The sequence below is a fragment of the Prinia subflava genome, chromosome 5 (genome assembly GCF_021018805.1).
Source record: "Prinia subflava isolate CZ2003 ecotype Zambia chromosome 5, Cam_Psub_1.2, whole genome shotgun sequence".
NCBI classification, from domain to species: domain Eukaryota; kingdom Metazoa; phylum Chordata; class Aves; order Passeriformes; family Cisticolidae; genus Prinia; species Prinia subflava.
In genome coordinates, this window is record NC_086251.1 from 55075195 (window position 1) to 55099706 (window position 24512).

Genomic DNA, 24512 nt, shown 5'->3' on the forward strand with positions numbered 1-24512 from the left:
GGCCAGCGGCCCGGCACGTCAGCGCGGCGCGGGGCGGGCGGCGGCGGCGGCGCCCTTAAATGCGGGCGGCGGCGGAGCGGGCAGCGCGCAGGGCTCGGCGGCGGCGGCGGGGAGCGAGGCAGCGAGCGGCGGCGGCTGCGGGCACAGCCACCCAGCATGTCGGGCACCCGGGCGTCCAACGACCGCAGCGGCCACGCCGCCGCCGGCGGGGTGAAGCGGGCGCGCAGCGAGCCGGGCGGTAACAAAGTGACGGTGGTGCTGGGGGCGCAGTGGGGGGACGAAGGCAAGGGCAAGGTGGTCGACCTGCTGGCCACCGAGTCGGACATTGTGTGCCGGTGCCAGGTGGGTGCCGGGCCGGCTCTATCAGCCACTCCCTCGGCGCTTCCCCATCCTGCGTTCCCCTTCGGCTCCCGCTTTCCCCCGGCGCCCTCCTCCCCGTGCGGTCCCCTCTGTCCGCGGCTGCTCCGCCTTCCCTCTCTCCAGCGCTCTTTCCCTCCAGCTGCCGCTCCTCGCTCCTGCTGCTCTTCTCCCTCCCCGCTGCCCATTCCCAGTGCCCGTCCCTCTCCCGCAGCCGGCAGCGAATGTGCCCGGGCGGGCAGCCGTGTGCCGCACACACACCCCCCGGCCCACCCCGTCTGCGCCTCCAAATGCCACTCGGAAAGAAAAAAGCCCCGAGCTATAAATATAAATAGCTGACCCTTCCCGATAAGCGACACTGGATCCCGAGGTGCCGGCGGGCGGGGGCCCGGGCCGCCTGCCCGGGGAGGAGCCGCTCCGGGCGCTTCCAGCCCCGGGCTGCCCCGGGAAGCCGAGCCCGCGGGCCTGGGTGCGGCCGGCGCTTGCGGGGATGTTCCCCTGCCTGGGAGGGGTGCCGGAGTGGCTCCGGGCGTGCTGCTGCTCCGGGGAAACGCCGTAAAAAAACCTCAGGAGTCTGCCGAAGTTTTACTGCAGGGGCTGTTTCGTATGGGCGGACTGCGCTCCCTGCAAAGCGCCTGGAAGTTTATTCAAAGAAAAAAAGAAAAAAAAAAACCCCAAGTTATATAAAAATAAGGATTTAGAGTTGCATGAAAACAGGAAACATCTTGCACGGGTTTGTTTATAGGTATTTTTGAGTTGAATAGATTGGAACGATTCTCAAAGCAATGTATTTGCATAATATAAACCAAATTAGACACAAAGGTGATTCCAAATAGAATTGTAGAACGAGTTGGAAGGGACCTTAAAGATCATGCAGTACCAATCCTCCTGCCATGGGCTGGGACATCCTCCACTAAACCAGGTTGTTTAAAAGCCCTATCCAGCCTGGCCTTGAACACCTCCAGGGGCGGGCCATCAATAATGGTAATAACTTCTAAAGAACTGTTTTCAAACACTAGTTATGAACATATTAGACCAATACAGCTAATAATTTGTCTGTTGTCCATTTAAACTATGTGAGCACATTAAAAAGTAGTCAGTTGAGTCCAGCTCAGCTGGTATGTGCCATGAAATTTATTCTGCTCTATAATGCATGATAGCTACTAAAAAGCTACAGACATCCTTGAATCCAAGGTAATAAATCCAAGGACGTTTTTCTAATTAAGTATATTATGTAAATAAATGTTATCATGCAGGTTAAATATTTAGAAGGTGGAGGAAGTATTTTCATTAGGGACATTAAACTCCCAAGATCTTGAATCACCTTGGGGAGAAGTTTCCCTGCAAAAGGTAGCTAATGAATATGTATTGCCAGGACCACAGCTTTATTTCCATATTTATTTCCCCCTTGCCTCCTCCAGTAATGTGTTGCTAGGAATTTAAACTCAGGTCTTGGGATTGCTCTGGTGAGAAAACAAAATTTGAAAGTTTTGGCTGAGGAGGAGCATTTCATAAAGGCCTCTGTCAAACAGGGTATTCTCATAGGGTTACTGTTGCTGCTGCAAGGAGTCATGTTGGTTCTTTTTAGGCTCAGTTTTGAGAGGTGCCCTGAAGCTGCTTTCAGGACAGATTTTTTTGTCCATCCAGTGAGCTACTTTGCAAGCGTGGCCCCAGGTGCAGCGTGGAGATGCCTGTGAAGGGTTCAGGAGTGTGTGTGAGCATGCCAGAAGGGTTAGTGTGCTAGCAACAGGCTGATGGCTTAGATGGTTTAAATGTGCTGCTGGGCATGTTAGATCGTCTTTCTGCAGCCTGATGAGTCCAGGATGGATGGAAGGCAGGTGGAGACGGAAAAGCACTGTGCTCTTTTCAAAAGAATGTTCCCCAATACACAGTGTGTGAGACTATAATAGTATTCCTGACACAATAGTTAGAAGGAGATGTCTTCAGGATTAGAGTTCAGGGCCAACTGTAAAGCATTTGAAAAGGAAAATAGGAGTAATGATTTACTTTTGAGTGGCAAATATTATGTAACTTTAAAGAGGAGTGGATTTTTAAAAAATACTTCAATGGTAATTTTGATCATGTCATTTTCATAATTTAATATTTCATATTTTCAAAGCCAATCATGCAAGTTGATAGTGGTGTATTATTTTTGCCTCTGATACAAGTCTGTTAAGGTTTAGCAAAGATATGCACATATTTCAGGATGTGAGCAGTACTGATGAGTTCTCTCAGTGTGATAATAGCAGGTCATTAACTTACAGGTGTAATCAGTTTGAGAGGAACTTCATTAATGTGTAGCGCCATGAAAAAGCTCAGTGTTTGGACCAGAACCTTGCTGCTTCACATTGCTCCTGGAAACTAAGAAAAACTTTCAGTGCCATGGCACTTGTGTGTTAAAGCAATTTCTTAAACAAGAAACACTGAATGACTGACTTACTAGAGATTTTAGAGAAAATGTCAGAAAAATTTGCACCAGACTTTTTTGTTACAATATGGTGAATGACAATGTTATTTATTACTTGATGTCCACTCCATTCTGAGACATTGATGGAAATGATGTTGAACAGCTTGTTTTAGGCCTCAGTGGAATGGAACTAGAGAAAGCTTTAAAATTAATATCTGAAAAATGGGTTTTCAAGTCTTCTGAAATAATGTCCTGGCTAGAGTAATTTTTCATCCCAGTAGGATACTCTCTGAGCTAACCTTTTAAAAAAGGTGAGGCAGCCCTCCTCTCTGTGTAGGGATTTAAATTCAGGACCAGAATTGAGTTTTGAAGGGGTTTAAAAAACAGTAATTCCATAATGTTTCCATGAAAGGAAATAACTTTCCTTAAATGTTTCTCAAATATTTTAGTGTGTTGGTTTCATGGGAATAATCTGTGACATCGGTTGCTGCAGAGGAATGAAATTCTATTTTCTGGGATACTAGAAAAAAAGGCAAGCAGGTGAACAGCAACAGAAGTCCATCACAGGCACAAGGGAAGCTTTAAGAAGTATGTTACAAGAAAATTCTCCATTAAAACCCCAGCCTCTGTAGTTTTCCTGAGCATTCAGAATTTCACATGAATTGATGACTTAATTTGTGGACAAGTGCTTAGATTATACACAGTCTGAGATCAAAATAATTTGGTGCACACCATTCAGTGTCACTGAAATATGTGAACATAATTTAAATATGAAATGTTAGTTCTCCAGAAGTCATTGATTTCATTTCACCTTTATACTTGTAGCATTCTTTGTGAAGGAGAATGTTTCAGAAAGGGTGAAAGATCTCTGATCATGTTCTTATGGATGATGCTGTACAAGACTTTACAAAACAGGCTGCTTTCATTAAAATACCAGATACACAGGCACACAAACCCCCATAAAGAAGCAGAAAAGGAATTTCTAAATAAACAAATGGCAGCAGGCTGCTAAGGAACTGAGTAGGTTTAAGTTCAGGTTGTTAATGGAGAACATCAAAACCAATTTTTCCTCTAAACTGCTCTTTCAGTAAGCAAAGGCATTCAGAAGAAAAACATTAGAGGCTGATATTTCTTTCTTACTGTGGCCTCCTGGGGCATGGAGCCATTATACCACACAATACTTTTAATCCCTGGTATATTTTTAGGAAAGGGTAAAAACAAAGATTTCAATAGCAAATATTTAATTTTGATGTTTCTTAAAAAAAAACAGGTTTTGTGTATTTGTTTAAAGCCTTTAACTAGGAGAATATTGGACATAAAGATGGGAGTTCACTTTTTATGTGGCCTCTTAGCATGTTGTCAGAGTATCAGATGAAGTAATTTGGATACATATAATACAGGAAGAGAGCTTTGGTGTTGTTCAGAACATCATTTCAGATCATGGCTTTGTCTGTGGTAGCTCTCATTCCAGATGTGCATTTCTCACATCACCTCATTCCTTGTTTTGTGTCTACCTTCAAAGCTAGAACTGGTGGCTGCTATTAGCTACCGGAGTTTTAATTAGCTGATTTCTCAGCTCAGTTTTGGAGTATGATCAAACAGTCACCTGTCACAAGTGCCAAGGGGCCAAGGTGGTGTGCTTCCAGAGGGCTGCTTGGACTAGAGCTGTTCCTAAAAAGTCACACATCCTAAGTCCTCAGTGAAACTGAGGCCAGCTGCTTGTCATGCAGTTCTAGCTGTTTCCTTAAGGTGAGACTACATAAGGTACACTGTAATAATAATTTTCACTTAATAAGCAATTTGATAAAAGATTCAAAGGAAAGGTTTTCCAGAAGTTTAATGTAAAAGATAGGAAAGCTATTGCTGCTAAGTGTGTAGAGACCCTGTGATAATTACCTGTACCTACTGAACAGATGTGTAAACCAGCTGCAACACAAATGCCTTTCTTCCCTTCCCACCAGGGGCAGTGATTCAGCAGCAGGGACTAGGCCAAGGCAATTTTTAAGAAATTTTTCAAGCTGTCATTTGGCATTGCTGTTCCAGTGTGCCCATGACAGTGCTGGATGTGTCAGTCCTGTGACAGTTCTGCCTTCTGGAAGTCTAGAAACACTCTGCCTGATGTTATCTTCAGTCCCTTAAGAAATGACATGTAAGAAGCAACACTAAATAGTAAAAATGTCATTGCATTAGGAAGAGCTGTTATTAGCTTTCTTAAGGTTCTCCTAGAAAAGTTTTTGTTTTGCACTAAATATGCTGTTGCTTTTTAAAATATTTCTTCTATCAAGTCTGTGCTTTCAAGTTAAGAACTGCTTTATTTGCAGAGGTCATCTGATCTTCTGAGGCACATGGACAAAAATTAGAGTTGATGTTAATAGTTGAAGAGAAGCTGAGGAGGTTGAAAAGGGTACCAGAAAAATTGGCTGTTATGGTCTTTTGTGGTTGAGTGGTTCACAGTTACCTGGACTGAGAGGTTTAACCAGGTCATAAACCAAGGGTGTGGAGTTATTTACTCTTTGTAGTGGATGATAACAAATGTTTGAGACGGTCTTAACAGTATGAAAAGCCTGGCAGTGTTTTGAGTTTGTGGAAACATTGCAACAGCAGGGGATAATTTAAGCAAGGGTGAAGGGATGTGCCCGGTGCTTCCATACAAGTAACTATTGTATATTACTGTACGTTTCCCTATTTCCTTGTGTTAGTGTTTTGATGAAAACAATGTAAATGTGGTATATTTTAGTAACAGCACTTTGAGGAATGCAAAGGAAAATACTGGGGGCAAGTGATTGAATAACAAAACCCAAGCGTGGGCAGAAATGCCAGGCGAGAAGTTTCTCTGGGTGCTTTAGGTGCGAGATGGGGAGGTTTCCTTTGTTCCTGTGTTGCTGCTGACAGGGCAGGGGAAGCAGCCACACGTTGTTGTGACTTGTCCCTATTGATCATGGGCTGCTGGAACTGTTTGCAACAGGGATTAAATTAGGGCAGTTTTATGTGATGATTGTGTGGAGTTACAGGGGCTTATTGGATACTGTTTTTCTCTGCGTGTGTCATGTGTTGCTCTCCTTTCAATGAGATTTAACTGTGATATTTAGTGTAATTTTTCCCTACAGGATAAAGTAGCATGGAAAGACTTTAATCTCCTAATGATTTAGTGCTTGATGATCTTCAGTGGAGAGATTGATGACCTTGAAGTCATGAGTGTGCAGTGACTGCAGGACTGTTTTTGATTTCTCAGATGTTTGGGAAGGTTGATAATCCCATTTGCATGTACACTCATACAGGTTTCTAAGTCATTTTTTGCAAAATGCACTGCAAAAACACAAGAAGGTTTTATTTCATTATTCAACACAGGAGAGGATTTAAGTGTGAGTTGTTTCTTTAGCTACAATGAAGTAGTCCACCCTTCCAAACTTGACAATTATTTTGTAGTGATCTGTCACTTCTAAGGTACTTTATCGAATTTTATTTTTCATTATGCTTATACATACTTACATGCCCCATTATATCATTTTAAGCTTTTGAACAACGTGGTGACACTGCTATTTTAAACTAGCCTTTCCTTTGGGCATCAGCGAGATCATCTCAGGACCACCAGGATTATAAATACTGTATGAGAAGGTCAGGTTTAAAGTTTCCAAATCTCCATAAGAAAGCAAGCTTAATTTTCAATCCCCTTTATAAAGCCTGATGAATTTATTATCCTCTACAAGCATCAAAAGAAAACAGCTGAAAATTAAACTGAAATTACATCTGTTGTATTTCATTCCTGTTCTTAACTTGTTTACAGATATAAGAAAAGTTACGTTCATATCCTTGGATCATGTTACTTCCCAGAGGGACATGACTGTGCTTCTTCAGCAGAGAGAATTAAAGACAAGCAGACTTTTTTCAGTTTTTTCACGTTTGGTTTCCTTTATTTTAGTATTCTGCTAGCATTAGAATATTTTTCCACTGTAGCATTTTCTGCCAATGCACCTTGAATTTATATTCTTTGCATTTGTTGCTGGAGTAAATATGTATTTTGTTATAGTGGTCTGTTGTGGTATGTTGTTTTGATGTGACTTGACAAAACAATGAATTCAGTTAGAGAGAAAATAACCAGTGTTTGAGTGTCAGTTTCCCTACTCTGATTGTTGTTTAAAACCTGAGTTGAATTAGACTTGGCTTTTCCAATTGCATTTTTCAGATGCTTAGGAAGACCAAGATATCTGTATAAGTTAGGATCGCTTTTGTAGTAAAGAAATAATACTACATTATGGGTGCAATATATGATACAAACTTTAGGTTTTTTATTTGTGCTACAAATAATTTTATGGTTCTTTAAAGGGTCAAAAATCTTGCTCAGCTCTTCTCCAGAGTGTTTGTGTTTATAATCATACTCATTATCTCATGAGGTTTTAGAAGGTCTCCTCCCATTGAATTTGGGAGTTTTTGAAGAGATCACTATTGTAGTTGGAAGAGTGGGATCCTGTGGATTTTGTTCCTTCTTTGAGACAGCAAAGGGGCACACTTGAACAGGACAGGAGTCAGAGCAGTTCTGTGCAGAGTTTGTGCGTGAAGTCATTATTGCAATACAGTCTTGGGAAGAAGAAGAGCCAAACAAACTAGATTTGGCTGAGGGTGGTTGGGGTCTGGGGATAAACTTGCCACTCAGACCAGTTGTTTGTCACCTCCACCATTGCCTCAGTTCTTGTGGTTCTAAGGATTCTTCTGATTATTCCCAACCCACCTCTTCCCAATGGATTGAGTTAAAAAGTAAAAAAACAAAGTTATAGTCCACCACTTGAAACCTGAGTTGGAGTGAGTTGGATGTTACTTGGCAATAGTTAAACTGGAAAAAAATCAGAAAAAAAAAACCTTCCAGTATGGGAAACTAACAAGCACCTGTGGCAACAACCTTCCAGCTGGAATGTGCAGCACTTCCAGTCATTCACACACAGGTGATTCCGTGACATGGTGTAGAAGGGTCTATGTGTACAAAGCACTTCATGTATTGCACTTGTCTGATTGGATTTTTTTAATACCAGTGATGCTCAAACATCATTTGCAATGGTGTAAATAATGAGAGATCCCATGAAAGTCAATGGCTCTATATTATTATAAAGTTCATGTCAGAGCCAGTCATGCTGGTAGCACTTATTAGCTACATTTATTCAAATTAGTTCCAGGCAGTTGCTGATGTAAGTTAAAAATAGCCATTGTTAATTAAATTGTAAAGAGAATAAACAATTTATGTAACAACGTTCCTTCTTGTTTATTCACATGTAAAATGTTATAATGAAGTGAAGAAAATTACTCAATTCAGGTAACAAAACAGAAATATTTTGTAGCCTGCTTGATAATATCATTAGAGAGGTATTTGGCCTGCAGATACAGTTGAATTTCAGAAAATGTTTTGCTCCATTGATGGACGGAATTAGTATTACTGGGACACTTTTCATGAAGAGAGAGAGACAGAAGTCACAGCATTTGTTTTCAGATGAAGGCTTCCCAAACTGCTGGTTTGCGGTTGGTATTTCAATTCATAGATTATAAATTCATATAATAATGCCAGAGGGGATCATCTTGTAATCTTGTCCCCGTACCAAGGACACAGTATTCTAGTAGCAGTTGCATGACTGCCAAAAGGAGAGGTAATACAATCTTTCTACTCCTACTTGATACTCCCATTTATACATGCGAGGTTTGCCTCAGGCACATCAGCCAGTACTGAAACTGTTCAGATAGCCCCATGTGCTTCCCAGCAGAGATATCTCCTTGAACTATATTTTTTTGTTTCTATTTTTTTTTTTTTATTCCAAACCTGGTTGTGACATTTCATACATTTATGGCATGTAGCAGTGGCTGAGGAGCTCTGTGTGCTGCTGGTGTGTCACTCACACCATGGAGGTGTTGGCTGCAGATTTTCAGTAACCAGTTTGTTATTTTCCCATTGTTAACTGGAAGGTGAGAACTCATCACTGTGGGACCAGTCAAAAATAAATGTGTTTCTTGTTCCCATTCTAGTTACAGTTTGAAACTGTCATCTGGTTTTAAGGTTTTCATATGTGATATGACTATTTTTCATACCAATCTAATTAATCAAATTGTGTTTGGGCATTGTGAAGAGCACTGAGCAAATGAAGAATGTGCCAACCAGGAGAGCATCTGGTAACACTGCTCCACACTGCCTGCCTGGCCAGAGCAGACAGAAACACCTGTGAGCATCAGGACACATTTCCTTCCTGTTCAAACGTGAATATTATTCTAATTGGGAGAACTTAATTCCTGCTGCAGGTCCTGAACAGCCTCACTGCTGCTCTCAAAAGAAATTCTGTCTTGGGATGTTTTGGCTGCAGAAGATAAAGAGATTATTTTAAAAACAATGCAGGCCAAACCAGCAGCCTTTAAGCAGTTTGGGAAACAGGTTTATTCCTTCATGGCTTTTGTAAGTTCTACTGTGAAGACAATGGCTGTCCTCTGGCAGCCTGTTCATAATATTTACCAGTTCCCTGGTGCTGTTTGTGCCAGCTACAATTGTTAACACTGGTAAAATACAGCTTCTCAGTTTAGTGCATTGATACAGTTCTGGTGTTCAAACACTCTGGAATAGTAATCAGTGTACATCAGTGCATCAATCCAATACCACAAGTAGATCAGTACATAAAAAGCTTGGAATTTGTTTTTCTTTTTAAACAAAGTGGTGTCCTGAAAAAAAGACCGTTAAGTGTTGCATGGGATAGTTTAGTTCCTCCAGCTCTTTCTAGTACTGGGACAAAATGTAATTTTATACTTGGATTATAAAATTTCAGAAAATATACATTAAAATCTTACAGAAAAAAAACCAGTTTTTATTTGAGTACAATGTAATAATTTTTAAAAATTTTTAAATAAACCCCAGACTCCACTGCACCTGTGGAAGGGACGCACACACTGGAGAGGGGAAGAGTGTGAGGAGTGTATATGGATACCACTGGAGCAGCTTCCCTCATGGTGCCTTCCTGGGAACAGCATTTCCTACAGCAGAATGGTTTAATGGGGATGCCCAGACACAGCAACTTCTTTCTAGGCATACCATCATTTTACAGTACAGATCATGCCATAATGGCAGTGATGATTAATCTGTCAGAAGTTGTTGCTTTAACATTCTCTTTGTTAAAGATATTTTTTAAGAACGCAGAAGATACCATCTCTAGGGACCTAGGAAACTGCAAATGGTTGAAGATAAATTTCAGGTGGGCTCAGTGCTGCATGGCAGAGTCTGGATATTAAATGCAAGTTTGTGATGTTCATGTGTTTGAAACAAGGGCCAAGCAGAGGCTCCAAAAGTTTCTTGGTCCAAGAGGAAGCACCCTGAGGGTCCAGAGAACCCTGTCACTCAGTGTTCAAACGTGTAGTCTTCAAATTAACCCCATATAAGATTTTAGGTTCACTTATATTTTTTTAGGAGAAGAAATGGCTCATACAAACCATATATTGACTCTCAGAACTGGAGTAAAATTAGAAAAGGAGTAGATGGCTTTAATATCTCAGCTGTTAGGCTGCCAATATGCTGTTAGAATATCTGTGTAACTGAACATGATAAATTACTGAGATGACCAGATAATAAACAGAAAATATCACATCAGACCAGTGTAATGTTTTGCAAGTATGGTCATGTCTTTTGGGTAATTTAATCCTCTACTATCACTTCAATTATATTTATAAAATTATAATTAGTTGAGCTGTAAAAATATACTTGGAAAACACTTGTTTAGGAAACACAGACCAACATCAGCAGTGCAAAATACAGTTCCAGAGATGTCAGTACTAGTTTTTAATTGAAGAAATTATGGTTTAGGTAGTCTGTCACTGAGTTTTTGATGTGTGTTATCTATCCGTAGGGACTGAAACTGTATCAGAGATTTTGACCATTAAAGGATGTACAATATCTAATGATGTTTCTGTGCTTCAGCATTTTTTATGTATGCCAGCTTTCACAAGCTACTTGATTAATATCCCTTTTTAAGCATTTGCTAAAGAAAGAGCATTTGTCTGGGTGTCAGTTGTTCAGGAAATTTTCCAAAAGCATAAGCTGTATTTCATAAGCATTCACATATTGGTGTATCCCACCTTCTGAAATTTTAGGGTACAAGAAAATACCTTTGACTATAATTTAGGAATGCTGTTATCTCAGATTGTTAGTCTCAAGCCTGATTTCATTTGTTCATCTTCAGGTTGAATAAGAAAAGTGGAGTATAACTATAGCATTGTGGCAACAAATAGTTTTGAAGCAGCCTGGTTCCCCATTTTCTGAGGGAAAGAAGAAATTGTTACTTGTAGTAGAGGTTAAATTGGTGTGAAATGATGGAGATAATTCTTCTTAACTTTCCATCTTGCCATCTTACATAGGTGAGGAGAAAAGGAAAGCTGGGAGACCCAGAAGAAGTTACTAGGTTCTTTTTCTCAGCCTGATAGTAAAATAAACCAGTGTTTCAACCAGTGCAATCCACCAGAGTCAGACCTCTTAAATATCATGTAAAGTACTCTCCTGCCTGATTTACTCACCTTGTAGAAAATTGAGTACTTTCAACAAGATCCAGATTCCTACAACTGGTTTATTATATCTGGGAGGCAAGCAAAATAGCCAGGATACTCTGGACAAGTTACAACTCTGCATTAGAAAGATTTCTGGGGGTCCTTCCCATCCCAAGGATGAGCTACCCAGCAGTTTTTAAGTCAAATGAAATTAGTGTGTACTATTTTTTCTGTTCAAACTCCTTCTCAGCTCTGCCTTAGCAGGTTATCTGTTTAAAATTAAATGTTGAACTCAAATGTTCCAAACCATTAAAATTGTTTTTGTCGAGTTTGCAGACATATTTCTTGAGGTTCTCCATCACACTGCTTAAAAAACATTCTCTTTTTCTAACCCATAGTTCTTACTTTCTTAATTTTTTGTTTCAGCATTTATCTTATCAAACTTACATTAAGACACAGCAGGAAAAAAACCACTAAACCTGCTGAGAAAACTGGACCTTTAATTCTTAATATTTCTGGTCAAATCAACTCATGACCTTGATTTGCTCACCTCTTTCCAAGTTTCTGTGTTGCCACATCATTCCCTTTTAAAGCTGTTTGTGGAAAAGTAGTTTAGTAAGGAAAATACCAGCTCCTGTTCTTGATTCTGGTAGATAGTCACGTAAGTCAGGAATTGCAGCAGATTCCACCATGGTGGTGGTGGTAACTGGGAAGATCATCTCTTGGCCGTTTTCTGGGTGGTCCTGTGTAGGGCCAGGAGCTGGACTTTGATGGTCCTTGTTGGTCCCTTCAAACTCAGGGTATTCTGTGACTGGCAAGGTCATTCGGTGAAGCTGCAAAGTGTGCATGTGCTTCCAACCTGAGAAAGAGCCTCTGTCTGGAACACCAAGAGAAGCAGGAGCTGTTTGTGGTTGGGCAGGCGGGAAGAGCTTCCATTCAAAGGGAAATACTGGGCTTAAACTCAAGGAAATGACCATGGACAGAAGATGTTAAAAAGGGTGGGTTGTGTAGGCATGTCAGAGACAGGACTCCAAGGGCAGTAGTTAATTCCAGTTTGTTTTCCCAGAAAGCTTCAGTTCTTGTCTAGCTTATGGCACCACTCCTGTATTAACTCCTGCTCTGCCCCAGCCCTGTCTTGACTTCGTGGTATCCTTCTGCTTCATAATTCTACAAAGTCCTGCTGAACTCCTTTAACTCCCTCACTTGTCCTGTCTGAACCCTTTTGACAATGCTACAACATGTTAAGAAAGTGTGAGGTGGAGAAAGCAAAGTCATGCATAAATAAAAAATACGGTCTTGCCAAATCATCTGCTGAGAGTTTAGATCGTTATTCTTCACGTGTTTCTTTCTCTTGCAGGGTGGGAATAATGCAGGTCATACCGTGGTTGTTGATGGGAAAGAATATGATTTTCACCTATTTCCTAGTGGCATCATTAATCCAAAGGCAATTTCTTTTATTGGTAAGATGTTTTGGAACTTATCATAAAAAATGACTTTGTGTAGTGAATAGCTGCAACTGTACTTCATAGCAACAAGGAAAGAAAAAAAATTACTCTTAGCTTTAGCTTCAGCTGTTTGACTTTTATTTTATTGCTGCCTTAACATAGAGAGTTACTGTATTGTCAGTGTCAGTTTAGTTTCCACTGTTAGAAAACTGAAAGCAAGAACATCTTACCATGTTCCTTCTTATACTTTACGGTAAAGTTTAGACCGCACCCTCTACTTACACTATCTTTTTATACTTTCAGAAATATATGTGCTATTCTTTGAGCACACAAATGCCAGGACTCAGCTAAATAAATAATAAAAATTCTCTCTCACATCTCTTTACCAACTTCCCAGAAACAGGCCCCAAAATGTAGGACTCTGCTTAGGAAGTCATCATCCAGTCCCTTTTTTTTTCACATCACCAGCTGTTTAGGGTGATGTTGTATTTTGCTGTAAGGGTACTTGGTGCAGATGGCATCATAAAAAGATTTGCATTCACTGGTCATTAAACTTGTCTTTAAATGGTAGGCAAATTTAAGCCTCTTGTCCAAAGTTTTGATTCTTTCTGAAAGAAATTATGTACAGACTGTTCAAAAAATGAGTGTAAGTTCTAGTGAGTCATGGAGTTTCAGTTTTGTTCCATTTAATAATTTCCAAATGGATAACTGGACTCTATTAAACGTATTTTTTCTCTCAGCTAAATATGGTATGTTTTCTTGCTTTCTGATTCACTCCTTTGTCAATTAGTAACGACTATAACTTGAGTTATGCTAAATTTAGGCTGAGACAGGCTCTTGCATATATTTCTGACATTCCCGAGAAGGAGGCAGCAGCTGTTTCCAGCCCACTGCATCACTAATCCCCCACGTCTCGCCAGTCCTGCTCTTTATTGCTTGCGGGTTCTATTTTGTAGCTCAAAAGCAGGGGGAAGGCATTGCTAACGTATCACAGCGCTAGTCTGAGCTGAGTTTAAAACAAAACCCTGAATATTGAAGAAGATTTAAATATTTTCACATAGCCTTGCAAGTGTGGAAAGGCCAGGGACTTCTTTGAGCTTCTCCCTGTGAACAATTGCAGCTGAAGTTGCGGGGCAAAGTCCACGGTGAACAAAGACAAGAATGCGCTTACCTCAGCTAGCTGTGCAGCAGCCTGGTGTTCACGCCTCAAACAAGCCAGCTCTGCTTTTCCTGGCTTTAGCAGCCCACTAGCTGCTTACCCCAAACCTGGATTTATCCAAAAAATGTTCTCAGGATCGCTTCGTGCGAAATCTAGTTTTACTTGTTAAATAAAATTTTAGACAGCAAGTGTTTACAGGCCTTGCATCCTAAAAATAAGTGGTTTATTCCTTGCTTTAAAATAAATCATTTATGTTCCCGAAGGTAATGGAGTGGTTATACATTTACCAGGCCTGTTTGAAGAAGCTGAAAAGAATGAAAAGAAAGGTTTGTATCAAGTAATTTTTTAACCTACCTTTATATTGGTAGCCAGATTGAGGGTTTTGTAAGCTGTTGTTTCTGATTGTAAGTATGCAGTGTGATAATAACATTCTGGATTTTAAATGAGGAAACAGTATTTAAAATGTTGAAATGTGTGGTAATCTTTAGAAGTATTTTCAACAGCAGTCTTTTCATGGGTTTCATGGAGTTTTATGGCATTTGATGCCACATTCGATGGAAAATAAATCGTAAAGTGTGTGCTAAGCTTCTCTTGACCTCAGATAGGGATGATTTAACCCAAAATTTAAACTCAAACCCAAATTAAATTTAAACCCAAATATAAACTCAGTTGGTTCTGCTTTGAGCATGGCTTTAGACCCTCTGACCTTCCAAGATCCTCTGCTGCTTAGATTGTTTTATGTTTCTATATAGAAATTCTCTATTTTCGGAGGCACAAATGGAGTTTAAGTGACGTATTGTGTAGCAAGTTAAACAAGAATATTTATTTAAAGAATTTTATGTAAGCCACAGCATTCTGGCATTTAAGAAGTGTCTATGTCCATAGCAAAATGAGAAAGCTGATAAGTCAAAAATGAGAAAAGTTTCTCAACAGAAACAATTGCTGATAGTTGATATGGTCTTGTGGTATATCTATTTTGTCTACAATTATATTAACATGAAGCCATATAAACTAGCAAAAAGACAGAAAATGTAAAAGCCAATGTCAAAGCTCGACCAATCAGCATGGCTGAAATCCTACCTTTCTTCATCTTTTGACAGGTTTGAAAGATTGGGAGAAAAGACTGATTATATCAGATAGAGCACATATAGGTAAGTGAAGACTGAAGGGGGAAAAACCCTCACACATGATTGCTTAGCTCATGATGCTAATTTAAATTATTATTCCACAGAGCAGCTATGTGTTTGATCTAACACAGCTTCTTATTATGTTGTGTAATCTGAAGCATGATAATAGAATCTGTATCCACTGAAGAGTGATGTTTCACATGTTTTCACAATGTTTAAGGAATACTCATTCTGTTTGCACTTGAGGAGGCCTGTGCACTGTCAATGACAGCAGAGGCACTGTCTTGAAATTATGGATGTCTGTGATTTAAAGAATATTTTTCTCCTTTGTTCTCTCACTCTATCCATTTGATTTTCCACTGCAGTGTTTGACTTTCACCAGGCAGTAGATGGGCTCCAGGAAGTGCAACGTCAAGCACAGGAAGGCAAAAAGTAAATATTTTCAACACCCTCATTTCATTAATAGTTATGCAAACTTGGAAAATCAGTGTAATTTTGGAAAACAGAAAGAGCCTTGTTGATGTTACTAATTCTGTGCTTCTGTTCTGTTCCTACTTATGTTAGTGAACAAACTGTCAGCCAGACTCAAGGCCTCATGCTTTACTGAATACCACAAATGTTGGCAATAGTTATACAAAGCCTGAAAGGTGCTATATATTTATTATAATTATTATATAATTATTATATATATTATATATATATTTTTAATAATAGAACTTTAATATCTTTTTATGTCTCAGACGTCCTGCCCAGTATATGATATAGTGAAGAGCTTTGACAAAAATACTTGGAATAAAGTGTATTTTTCATGTATTTATACATACTGGTGGGGGGCTATTTCTTTTTACTTAGTATTGGCACAACAAAAAAGGGCATTGGACCAACATATTCTTCCAAAGCTGCACGAACAGGCCTTCGGATTTGTGACCTCCTCTCTGACTTTGATGAATTTTCTTCAAGGTACAACTATTTTCATTTCTAAATATTATGTGAAAGAGTGACACGTTTTGCCTGACAGATTTGCTTTTAAGGAGATGTTTTTAAATCTGTGTCTGAATTTTATATATACATTGTCTAGAAGGAGAAGAAAATCGGAAAGAATGTGTGTGTGTATTTTTTGTACTTCACAGAGTTTCTCATCATTTAAAATGTAATTTTGAACATTGGGAAATGCACTGGTTGAGGTGCCAGAGTCCTGGGTATTTTCTCCCTATAGCTTTCAGTATATACTCAGCATAATATAAACTGAGTTCTTGCCAAAGGTTCTGTGATTCTGTGACTATGTTCCTCATAGATACAATTTCAATATTATACAGGTTTAAAAACCTTGCACAACAATACAAGTCAATGTTTCCCACATTGGAAATTGATACAGAAGGACAATTGAAAAAGCTAAAGGTAAGGATTTATCACTTGAATAATTTATTTTAATTTTAAAAGATAAAAATGAAGTGTACCAGGTATACCACTTATTCAGCTAATGTAGATGAAAAATGCATATGTTCATTATTATAAAAGCATAAACAGAAGTTATGCTTTGTAGTAGAATGCTCTCTCTTACTGTAGTTATTAATGTAAGCTCTGTGGAGGATTTAATTCTCCTATAATATTTTACTGTTTGGAATGTTGTTTAAAATGACTGTTGTATCAAACAGTCAAGAGAATGCAGGGTGATGACTTCAATTAGTGTCCAGTGAGTTGGTGGGACTTCCTTGCTTACTGAAGAATTGTTTGTGGAAGCATGTTTCAAGATCCTGGCAGTACAAGAAAATTGTCTTTTTACAAATAAATGCAGAAGAGCCACTGGTAAAACAGCTTTCATGAATATGTAAGAAAAGAAGATGCTAAAAATATGTCTTACCTTTCCCAATTTTTTTTCTTATACTTTTTCAGAGCTGACATGCTGTGAATATTTTTTAATATTCAAAAGCAATGATATGGGGGTATTTTGGTGCTTGGTCTAGTTATAAGTCCCATCCTCAGTGTGACTAGACTATAGACACACACTATCTAAAGACTATAGCAACAAAATCCAGTAGGTATACCACATCTCTGTGAATAGAAATAATACAGAAATTATGGCATTCTAATTCCATAATAAGTCATGTTTTCTTATATGAGTGGTTCAATAGATTGAAAGGAGTATAAGCTAATGGTGGTATTTTTCAGGAAAACACAGTTATTGAGGCTGGAAGCTTAGACTTATCTGTATGTTTTGTCTTTCAAAAGTGAACACAGTGTTCTCTGCTTCCAGCTATTGCCTGGGGAAGCTGACAGTTGTATTGAATTTGCAGGGATATGCTGAAAAAATAAGACCCATGGTTCGAGATGGTGTGTATTTTATGTATGAGGCTCTTCATGGCTCCCCAAAGAAGATCCTTGTTGAAGGAGCCAATGCAGCATTACTTGATATAGACTTTGGTAAGTTATATTCTAAACTCAGCTTAATTCCTAAGAGATCAGTTATATTTTGATTAGTTTTAGTTTGATTTGTGTTTATACTGACTTTGCAAACAGGAGGAAAATGAAGAAACAAAATAGTCTTTTGTTAATAGGAGCAGATCTCCCAGAAGTAAAGCTCATTAAGACAGAGATTGTATCATTAACAGGATTAAGTGCTTGGGCTTCAAATATTGATTTTTACTGAAGTTCGTTCCAGTGCAGCTGAAATTTCACTGCAGATTGTCTTGATTGCTTTTAAATGCATGTACACATTTCCAAACAATCCAGATACTCCTTGCAGTTCTGCTTAGGTAATTCCTCTGCCATGGGAGAAGGATTAAACTGCTGCAGCAACCTTTAAGTCTTGCCACTACCTTTGGTCTCTGTTCTGCTTTCTTACCAAAAGTCTAATTAAATCAATGAAGAAAAAATTAAGGACTGAAGTTTATTCTCCAGTCCGGAGTCACAGTGCAGAGATCATGAGTAACCTCTTAAGACTCAGACAATTTGTGGCAGATACTCAGAGCCACTTGTGCAGAGCATTGGGAATGCTAGACCGTGACCTTTACACCAGGTTATTCATGAACGTAATGGAAATAATTTCTGTGGTACACAGAACATTGGAAGAAAGCTTTACAAAGCAGAAGTATCATATAATAGATCCTGTGCCTAATGGAGATAGTATTGAGATGCTTTTGAATTTCTCCTTTGTGTGCAATCCTCAGTGAAAGTTGTAAGGGGTGAATGACATAATAAAAAGAAGCGAAAGCCTTCTTTGAACTGATCAAGAAAAATGCGTGTTTGTTTCTCCCCATTGCTGCCAGGGTGATGTTTCCCTGCTGTGTTTCCCTGACAGGCACATATCCCTTTGTGACCTCCTCGAACTGCACGGTGGGCGGCGTGTGCACGGGGCTGGGCGTGCCCCCGCAGCACGTGGGGGACGTGTACGGCGTGGTGAAGGCGTACACCACCCGCGTGGGCATCGGCGCCTTCCCCACCGAGCAGATCAATGTAGGTTGGTGGCACAAAACGTGCTGTGCGCAGCTGGTCAGTCAGCAAAATGGGGTGAGGGTTATTCCACTGATAAATTGGCATGGTAATAATGATGCTGAGCAATTGCAGGCGTGAGGAGAGGAGAATTACATTATGAACTGAAGGTATTTGTTGTGAGACGAGAGGCACGCGAGTGTGGTGATGTTACATTGCAGTGACCACGCTTCTGTTGTAATGATCAGTGTGAAAACAGATGTCATCATCTTATATAACCATTAGGTGTATTTCAGTGGTGAGAGTTTGTTGTGGAGAGTGCATCCCAGAAGAGCTTAAATTACAAGAACAACTTCTGTGCTTAACAGCCTGTGTTCTGTGTGATTTATAGAATGAATGTGGTGTGTGTGCCAGCCAGTCATACACAAATGGGTCAATAAAGAGAAGGGGAGATATTTGGTTATTTTAAAATCTCTGCTGTATTTTCATTATCAAGAAACTAGAAAGCTCAGGATATTGATTATGAGCTATGCACACAGCGATCTCTAGGGCATTGTTCCGAATCTAATTTAAGGATTTAGTCACTAAAATCCTTTCTCTAATGGCTCAGATGAGTTGATGGTATCCTTTGGGTTTATGAATCATGAACATAAAGTTTCTTCCTTCTTTATTTTTTCCACAGTATAGACACTGCCAGTCTGAATGGAACAGCTGGCAGTCTCACACTGTGGTAGAAGCAAGGAGCCCCAGGGGTTCTTATCTAGACATAGTACAAGCATTGGTCTTGTCCCAAGCATTTACAGTCTTGTCCCCAAAACCAAAAGATTTCAAAAGACCAGATGAAGAAAGTAAATGCAAACAAAATTTTACAAAGTACTGAATTGCCAAGGAAATCTTCCTATTGGATGAAGAAGGAAGAAAAGTCTCTCCTTGAAACATGAAGGTCCCGTTAATACATGATTTGAAATGCTAATGACTGCAATACAAAAATCCTGTAGGAGGGGATTTGTAAATCCTGTAGGAGGGAATTTGCTATCTGCCTTAGCCCTCTCCTAGTAATTTTTTTTCCTGAAAAATAGGTTTCAAATTGGAACGATTTTTCTTGCTGTTTGTCTATATTTGTGTTTGTTTTCCAGCCATGTTTTCAGTGAAACACCATCAGCATTCTCTCTGTCTCCCTCTAGGAAATTGGAGATCTTTTGCAGTCCCGTGGCCACGAATGGGGGGTGACTACGGGCAGAAAGAGGCGCTGTGGCTGGTTAGATCTTGTCATTTTGAAATATGCTCATATGATCAACGGATTCACTGCGTAAGCATCAAAGATTTTGCGCTACATTTGGAAGTGATAATTTTGTGCTTCGCAGAATAAATATGTAGGTAACATTAATATAAGTACAGTAAAGTGTCACATTTTAAGCAATACAGTAATGCATAGTGGGCAACTGAGAACTGTCTTAATGCTAATAATAATCTAATTCCTTTGACTTTTTTTTTTTTCAAATTAAGTGATTTTACAACATGATAGCTGTGATTTTTTTAGTACATGTTTTCACTTCACTTCCATCACAGGGCCTGTGTAGATTGGATCAATATATTGGTTTTCTAACAGTTTACTCTAGTGTTTTTGATCCAGTGCTTTCATGCTGATTTGTTCCATGGTCTAAAATCTGTTGGGTTTGGGGTTTGGTTGACTCTAATAGATCCTACTTGTAGGACCAATTCCGCATCATTTGGAACCACTGCCTTGATAAGTGAAATGAATGGAATCATACAAGGGTACAGCAACTGGCACAGCTTTCATTCCAGTTTCAACAGGTTCATTTATGTACAAAGGTGTAGTCAAATATTGTGTTAAAAGTTCTGCTTTTAATGTGTTAAGTTTTATTTTCTTTGGGACCAAGTGGCTTCCTTGGTTGATGCATTCAGGCAAACTTGTCCATATAAGCAAACACATGACCTTGAGCATTTTAATGTATTATAGGCTGAAACGTAATTTAATATTGTTTATGCTACTAATGTTACAAAGGAACAATGGTCTTGTTAATTAATTTATCAAAAGGAGTTTTTAGCTTTGGGGTTTTTTTTAAACTTATGCAGCTCTAGTTTATGTCAAAAATTTTAAGAAGGCACTAGGTTTACTCCACTTCAGCTCTGTACAATTAGTGCACTCCTATCAACAAAACCATATCCTCTATGATAAGTGTGATAGCTAAAAAACACAGGGAGATTTAAAAAGTTGAAGAACTGGCTCTATGGTGCTTCTTTCTCAAAAAGTCTTTTCACTTAGTCCTTTCATTCATCATGTACTTACTGGGCACATATAGCCTGGACTATTATGCACATACCTGTTTAAATCCTTAGCTGCAGATTAGCAGATTTTTGCCAGGCAACATCTAGAATATTGCTGTGGATAATTTGATGAGTTTTAAAATGCAGTTTTATTGAGATCAGTGTCTTCTTGAGGTTCCATGTTTGTCTCCTGATGTGTTCATTCACAAAATTAACACAGTTCATTAAACTGACAGCACAGCCCAGGCAGGCACCGAAAGTCAGGATGGGATCCTTCTAATGAACTGTACATGTAGTTTTAGTAACCAGACTATGCTTGTTCTCTTACAAAGGTGTAATCAGTTAACGAGTCTGTCAGACAGTGGTTGTGTATCAGTAGGAGCAATAGGAATAGTCACTGTCAGTGATGTCAAGTGTCCAAACCAGGCCCAGCAGGTGCCCCTTTCCACAGGCAGAGTGCATTTCCATGCACTGAGCTGAGCACTGTGCACCCGTGTGAGCAGCCAAGAATTTGGAAATGTCTTGTAGTGTCTCAGTCAAGTATTCATCCCAGAGGCATGAATTCAGTTCACAATGTTCATCGTTCAATACATTTGTGTATTTCTGCTGGCTGGGCTGCTTGAGCTGGATTTGGGAAAGGGAAAAAAATAATGGAAAGTATTAAAAAGGAGGTTCATCATGTGTGTAACTAACTGATGTTTTTTGTGCAGTTTGGCATTAACAAAACTGGATATTCTTGATGTCCTCGATGAAATTAAAATTGGTGTTGCCTACAAATTGGGTGGAAAAAGAATTCCATATTTTCCAGGTAAGTTGTTAAACGTCTATGTTCATTTTTATCTTTCCTGCCTGTTAAGGCAATTTTGCTTTTTAAAATCAAAATTGATTTCTTTTTCACTAGACATTCTGTGGCAATTTATGGAGCTGAAGTATCTGTATAAAGATGACTGTACCATTACATTGGCATTTTCCATTTACCTCGCATCTGTGTAAAATGGCAAGAACTTCAGAACAAATAAAATCTTGTGTTAGGGCCTCTATGTGTTGTCCTATTAGATTTTTATTGGCAGAATCAGGGATCTGAAAGTCAGCAGGACTCGAGTAAGTGACTGTGGCAATAGCATTTAATGAAGCAAAATTGAAATAAAAGCTGTACAAAAATGAGATGGAAACAAGCAGAGTAAAGCTGCTTCTGGATAGCTTTATTCATCTTTATTAACAGCAACAACACTGTGGTTAATAAAAATATATATTGCCCCCTCAATAATTCATGTTAACACTTTTTAGATGTAATAATGCATAATTTTTTTACATTAATGATGTTTTCAAGATACGTTGTAAGAGTCTCTGCCAAGAAAAGAGGTTTGTTCTGTTGAGGTATGGGAGATTCCAGAGGCACAGGATGGACTGGCAGCAGCCAGCTTTCCCCACCACTCGTGGTGGTTCCTGGCTGTGGACACAATGAGAATTCCAGTGGGGAAAGGCTTGTAGACATCAGAGTTTTTCACAAGACTGATTTAACCTTGTTTTGTAAAGATGAAACTCTCTGAGGCAGTAATACCTTGTCTATTGTTTTACTCTGTGAAAATATGAACCAAAAAGTGGAACTACTGTAAACCTCAAAAAATCTTATTTCCTAAAAAAAAAACCCAAAAAAACAAAAAAAAACCCAAAAAACAAAACCAAAATGAAACCCAAAAAAACCCCACACCCTCTAGTGTTGTTTTTGACTCCATGTTGACAGCAGAGAGTACATTCTACAGTTCTTGGAAGAGGGAACTGCATTCCTAGATCCCTCTGGAATCAGATTTATCTTCCTAAGTATCAGAATTTAACCTCAATTAAGAATAAAGGAGTGAATGATTGAATAAACCAGTAAAAATACTATTTCCTCATATATCAGATTTTAATTCTTGTCAAAAGATTTGATTGGTCAAGAGCCATAGATCTGTTCTCTTAAGGCAGAGCTGCTAAAATCAACTGTGACAAAAATGGTTCTTCCACAGCTAACCAGGAGATCCTGCAGAAGGTGGAAGTAGAATATGAAACAATGCCTGGGTGGAAAAGTGACACAACTGGAGCACGAAAATGGGAGGACCTCCCAGCCAAGGCCCAGAATTACATCCGCTGTGTGGAAAACCACGTTGGAGTGCCAGGTAAATTTCTCTGTAGAGGTCCATGTGAGGGTGCCACAGCAGACAGGCACAGCTCTGTGAAAGGCCTCAATTTGTTAGTTGGAAGTCACTTTATTTGGGCAGGAAGGAATGAAAGTACCAGCAGCTGGGGTGATGGGGGTGAATGACAGCTTGCCAAGAAGCAGCAAAGGGTGGTGTTCAGCAGGCAGGTCTGCAGTGCTGCAGAGAGCTCCAAGCTGCTGCTGGCAAGGATTTAACCAGAGGGAAGATAAACATGTGCTGTTCTTGGCAAATGGCCATGTTCTGTCAGTGAAAACTTTGGGGTCTGTGTACCATGCTTCAGCCTCTACTTTAGGCTGATGTCCTCATCTCCCCCTTTCTCTCTGCATCCTGCACTGCATCCCTGTTTGAACTTAGATGTCTTTGTTTTGTTTTGTTTTTTTCCATTCTTACTCATATAAGGAACTGTGTTGCATAACAGGTACAAGATTGCTTAGCCCAGTTCTTCCACTTTGGAAAAATGAGAATCTTAACATCATCAATTTGCACAGGTCAAGCCACCCAGTTTTCTTCAAATCTAACTGCTAGAGCTCTAGATGTGCCAAGAGCTAGGTGTGGCATGAATGGGGGAGTTTGCAAGGGAATTTCCACAGTAACAAGCTTAGAAAGTTGGCATGTGTACTTTGTTTTTCATAAAGCACCTCAAAGGTCACATCAGTACAGTACAACCGTGGCAATTCCTGTATCAGTCACGGATCAGGACACATCTGATAGCAGAGACTGAAACTCAGAGAATGGCCTGTGTGTGGTCAAGGACACCCAAGGGATGTGTAAATACAGCTCTGCCCTTGCCTTTATTCCTCTGGTTTGCTGTGTAAAGTCAGGATACCTTGCTAGGTTTGATTGCTAAAGGAGACCTACTCACAGTCAATTCTATAGCAACCACAGGCAATAAAACTGCATTGGAACAGCTGCAGTGGGGAATTTGGGGTGGCTGCTCACACTGGATAAGGTTTACAGTTAGTCTTACATTCAAAAATATTACAGTATGGAGGCATCACTATCTCCTGTTCCACATCATGCAGACTTCAGAGTCTGGCACAGCTCTGGCTTCCTCTCTGCAGGGATGTAGCTAAACATCCTGTCCCTCAAAACAATGGCATTTAAACCTGCAACAAACATTCCTGATCTTCTATTAGGCCTTCCATCTGCAATGTTTTGTGTTTATGGTATAATTATTTTGTGCTTTCAAACTTCAGTATATTGCACTTTTAGTCCAGTAGTGCAGCTGGAGTAGATGGATTTTTGACAATGAAACTTCCTTACTAAAATTGGTCAGTCTGTTGTGAAGCATGATGAAAGGTGAAAATTAGTCCAGTTCATTGATTATAGTATTTACTCTCAGTAATTGTTCTAACAGATGTGTTTTCCTCCCTAGTTAAATGGGTTGGAGTTGGGAAATCAAGAGAGTCGATGATCCAGCTGTTTTAAATGAAGCACTTCAGTGATGAGAAGCACAACTTGGCGTTCATCGGTTCCTTACTGCTTCCTCTTCGAATGGAAATGCTATTTAAAACAAACAAATTCTTCTAGGAATTAAATAGAAACACAACATGTATTCTGTATTGTAACATTTTATTTAAGTTCTCAGTAAATTCAGTGTAAAATCTC

At 39.5% G+C, this 24512-nt stretch overlaps 1 protein-coding gene across 1 annotated transcript; it reads left to right on the plus strand.

Annotated features, from left to right (window-relative positions):
- Nucleotides 1–24512, plus strand: ADSS1 (adenylosuccinate synthase 1). Its single transcript, XM_063399473.1, has 13 exons — nt 1–342; nt 12615–12717; nt 14125–14187; nt 14962–15012; nt 15354–15420; nt 15841–15948; nt 16305–16386; nt 17283–17409; nt 18287–18441; nt 19602–19726; nt 21417–21514; nt 22713–22862; nt 24280–24512. Exons 1-13 carry the CDS (start codon nt 157–159, stop codon nt 24330–24332), a joined length of 1368 nt encoding a protein of 455 aa, XP_063255543.1. The 5' UTR covers nt 1–156; the 3' UTR covers nt 24333–24512.

Excerpts from the sequence above, each read along its gene's own strand:
- ADSS1 (XM_063399473.1), top strand. The coding sequence starts at position 157 with ATGTCGGGCACCCGGGCGTCCAACGACCGCAGCGGCCACGCCGCCGCC. Across the intron at positions 12,718-14,124 it reads AAAGGCAATTTCTTTTATTG|GTAATGGAGTGGTTATACAT; the intron begins GTAAGATGTTTT and ends ATGTTCCCGAAG. Across the intron at positions 17,410-18,286 it reads ATTACTTGATATAGACTTTG|GCACATATCCCTTTGTGACC; the intron begins GTAAGTTATATT and ends TTTCCCTGACAG.